The sequence below is a fragment of the Empidonax traillii genome, unplaced genomic scaffold, assembly GCF_003031625.1.
Source record: "Empidonax traillii isolate 1590-97213 ecotype Southwest subspecies unplaced genomic scaffold, ASM303162v1 scaffold1004:size452305, whole genome shotgun sequence".
Taxonomy (NCBI): domain Eukaryota; kingdom Metazoa; phylum Chordata; class Aves; order Passeriformes; family Tyrannidae; genus Empidonax; species Empidonax traillii.
This window is the reverse complement of record NW_020956197.1, coordinates 115,891-118,458: the sequence shown is the minus strand read 5'-3', so window position 1 is coordinate 118,458 and position 2,568 is coordinate 115,891. Positions and strand designations below refer to the sequence as shown.

The window sequence follows — 2,568 nt, the reverse complement described above, 5'->3', positions numbered from 1 at the left end:
CTCGAAAGTCTGACCGTCCACGGCCACAGCCATGACGAAGTTTTTGGCGTGGCTCTCCCCGCTCTCCGAGAGGAACTCGTACTTGAGCCCCGGCCGCAGCTCGTTGAGGATCATGACAGGGTTCTTCCCGCTGGCGGTGGGGTAGGGGGACGGCGGGGGCAGAGGCGACTGGGAGAGGCTGCTGGCCACAGCAGCCGACGGCAAACCGTACTCCCCGCCGGAGCTGAAGGAGCCGTCCCCGTTGGAGCCGAGGTAAAAGGACGCGTCGGAAGGGACCGGCGTCTCAAACCCGTTGAAGAGGGTGTCGGGGAAGTCCGCCTGGTCGGACGTGAAGTCCGTGTTGACCGACAGAGTCCTGCCCATGGCCAGGTGGGCCTCCGAGGCGTTGGGGAACTGGACGAAGGACCGCAGAGCCTTCTCAGCGGCGTGGAGCTTGGCCTTCTTTTTCGTGGGGCCAGAGCCCTCGAACACCTGCCCGTTGACTTCCACGGCCATCACGAACATGGGGGCGTGGACAGGCCCCGTCTGGGAGAGCAGTTTGTACTGTAAGCCGGGTTTGATCTCGTTAAGTTGCATCAGGGCGTTCTTGGGCAGGACGGGGCCGGGCGTTTTCTTTCTCTTCTTGGGGCGAAATTTGGAATGGCCGTTGTTGCCCTCCTCCAGAGGCCTCTTCCTGCTGCTGCTGCTGCCGCCGTTGGAGAGCTGTGTCCCCTCCCCGGCCCCTGTCCCACCGCTGTCTTTGGGGGGAACGTTGTCCACGTTGCGGTTTTCTTTAATGTCGGTGCTGCTCGAACCTGCGGTGCCCAGAAAGAGTAACTTACAATGCCTTCGGTGCAGGATCTTGTAAATGCAAAATTTATAGATTCCTTTATCTCTCTTTGTAACTGGTTAAGTGATGTGTGCTCACAGGTTAAATATTTTGGCAGTACAACCATAGATAATAATAATAATGATAATAATGATGGTAATGTAATGCAATCCCAATGATTCAAGAAATAACACACTCAGTGATCTTCACGCTACACATTTGGTACAGTCACATAGCAAAAACCCACAACAGCTTCTGGTTTTTTCATTTAAATTATGTTGGAACAAAACTTCTACTTATAAATTACATTTAGCCTGAAAAATGCTTTCAATCAGAAATATAAGCTATAGTAGAGTATATCCATAAAACAAACAACTACCATGAATAAAATAAAAATGGATGCTTAAGACCAGAATTCAGAGACAGGTATTTAATTCTATTTTATTATTATTTTAGTCATGTTACTTCTTTTGCCTCGGGGATTATTAGTTGCTCAAATTGAAAAATTACATAAATAAAACCTGAGCAATGAAAAAATAGGCAGCTCTTTGGTAAATTACCAAGACTGAAGAGTGTTCAAATGCTTTTTTTTTCTCTTTAACTATTCCATATTTTCCTAAATCAATTCTTTTTTTTTAAGCCTTTCAGAAACATTCATTTCACCTCACCCCAATTTGCTCAGGAACTACAGCTGCCTGCTGTGCCACCATGACCACAAGACTACTTTATCTATTTCCCTATAGTCTTCTTTAAAAAAAAAAAAAAACAAAAACAACCCTCATATTTGTCATTTACAAGCTCAGTTCCTTGCCAAGAAAACTGCTGTCATGGAATTACAAACCCAAAAATCATTATAAAGATCCTCTCTTAAGGCTATGCAGAATAGAAGTCAGATATTTTAATGGGGTGGGAGGAAGTCAGTGTAATGGTTTATTTTCAAAGCAGAAAGTTGGGGCAATGATATGTCAGAGCTACATTTAAAGAGTTAAAATTGCTATAACTTCAAAAGACCTTCAATTTTCACGCTGATAAGGAAACTAAAGAAACTGGTTATTTGTGCTTTCTATTGGCACTTGTGAATGAAAACGCAAATTTTAGCAGGTCAAGTATTTCTAACCCTTCTGCTCCAAAACTTCAAGATATCTGTATTACATCTACACCGATCCCAGGTGATAAATATTAATTGAAATGAGAGCAAACCAAGGTGGGAGCTCTCAGAGTGACAAATTTCAGTCACACTTCCAGTCTTCCCTAAGAACCCCCTACCATGCACACATCACTTCGCCCAGGTTACAAAGCTGATGGAATGGTTACTAAATTTTCATTTATAACATCCTCCAGCAAAAGCTCGATAGGTTACTCCTTTCGGTGCTCGAAGAGAAGGAAAAGAAGAAAAACAAACAAACAAAAAAGATCAAAGGAAAGAGCCAAAACAGGAAGACATTTTGTTAAATCACAGCAGCACAACAGAGAATTGTACAGTACTGAACATGCAATTAATTCAATTACATTTGGTCAAGAATTGAAATCTGCTACATTTCATCAAGTATCTCTTGTTCAGCTACAAACACATTGCCTCAGAATTTGGGCTATGGGACCAAAACTGTCAATACACATCGTCCATGCATATATTCTGTATATAAATATTTATTTATGGTAAAAGAATCTAAGGACAAATAGAGGGAATTTTTAAAATTTTCCTTACAGTGAGTTTCTTACCTGAAGCTGTAATCTCCAAAAGTCACATCTCATCCAAAGCA

General features: G+C 43.1%; 1 protein-coding gene across 2 annotated transcripts in view; it reads right to left on the bottom strand.

Moving 5' to 3' along the window:
- ADARB1 (adenosine deaminase RNA specific B1) overlaps positions 1 to 2,568 on the bottom strand; it is a 42,530-nt gene that overhangs the window by 32,302 nt on the left and 7,660 nt on the right. The window contains exon 3 of one of the 2 annotated variants that reach the window (XM_027904028.1): position 2,046. The exons of the other annotated variant lie outside the window; for it this stretch is intronic. Within the exon in view, the coding sequence (XP_027759829.1) occupies position 2,046 (1 nt within the window). The remainder of the gene's footprint in view (positions 1 to 2,045; positions 2,047 to 2,568) is intronic. 2 annotated transcript variants of the gene reach the window in all.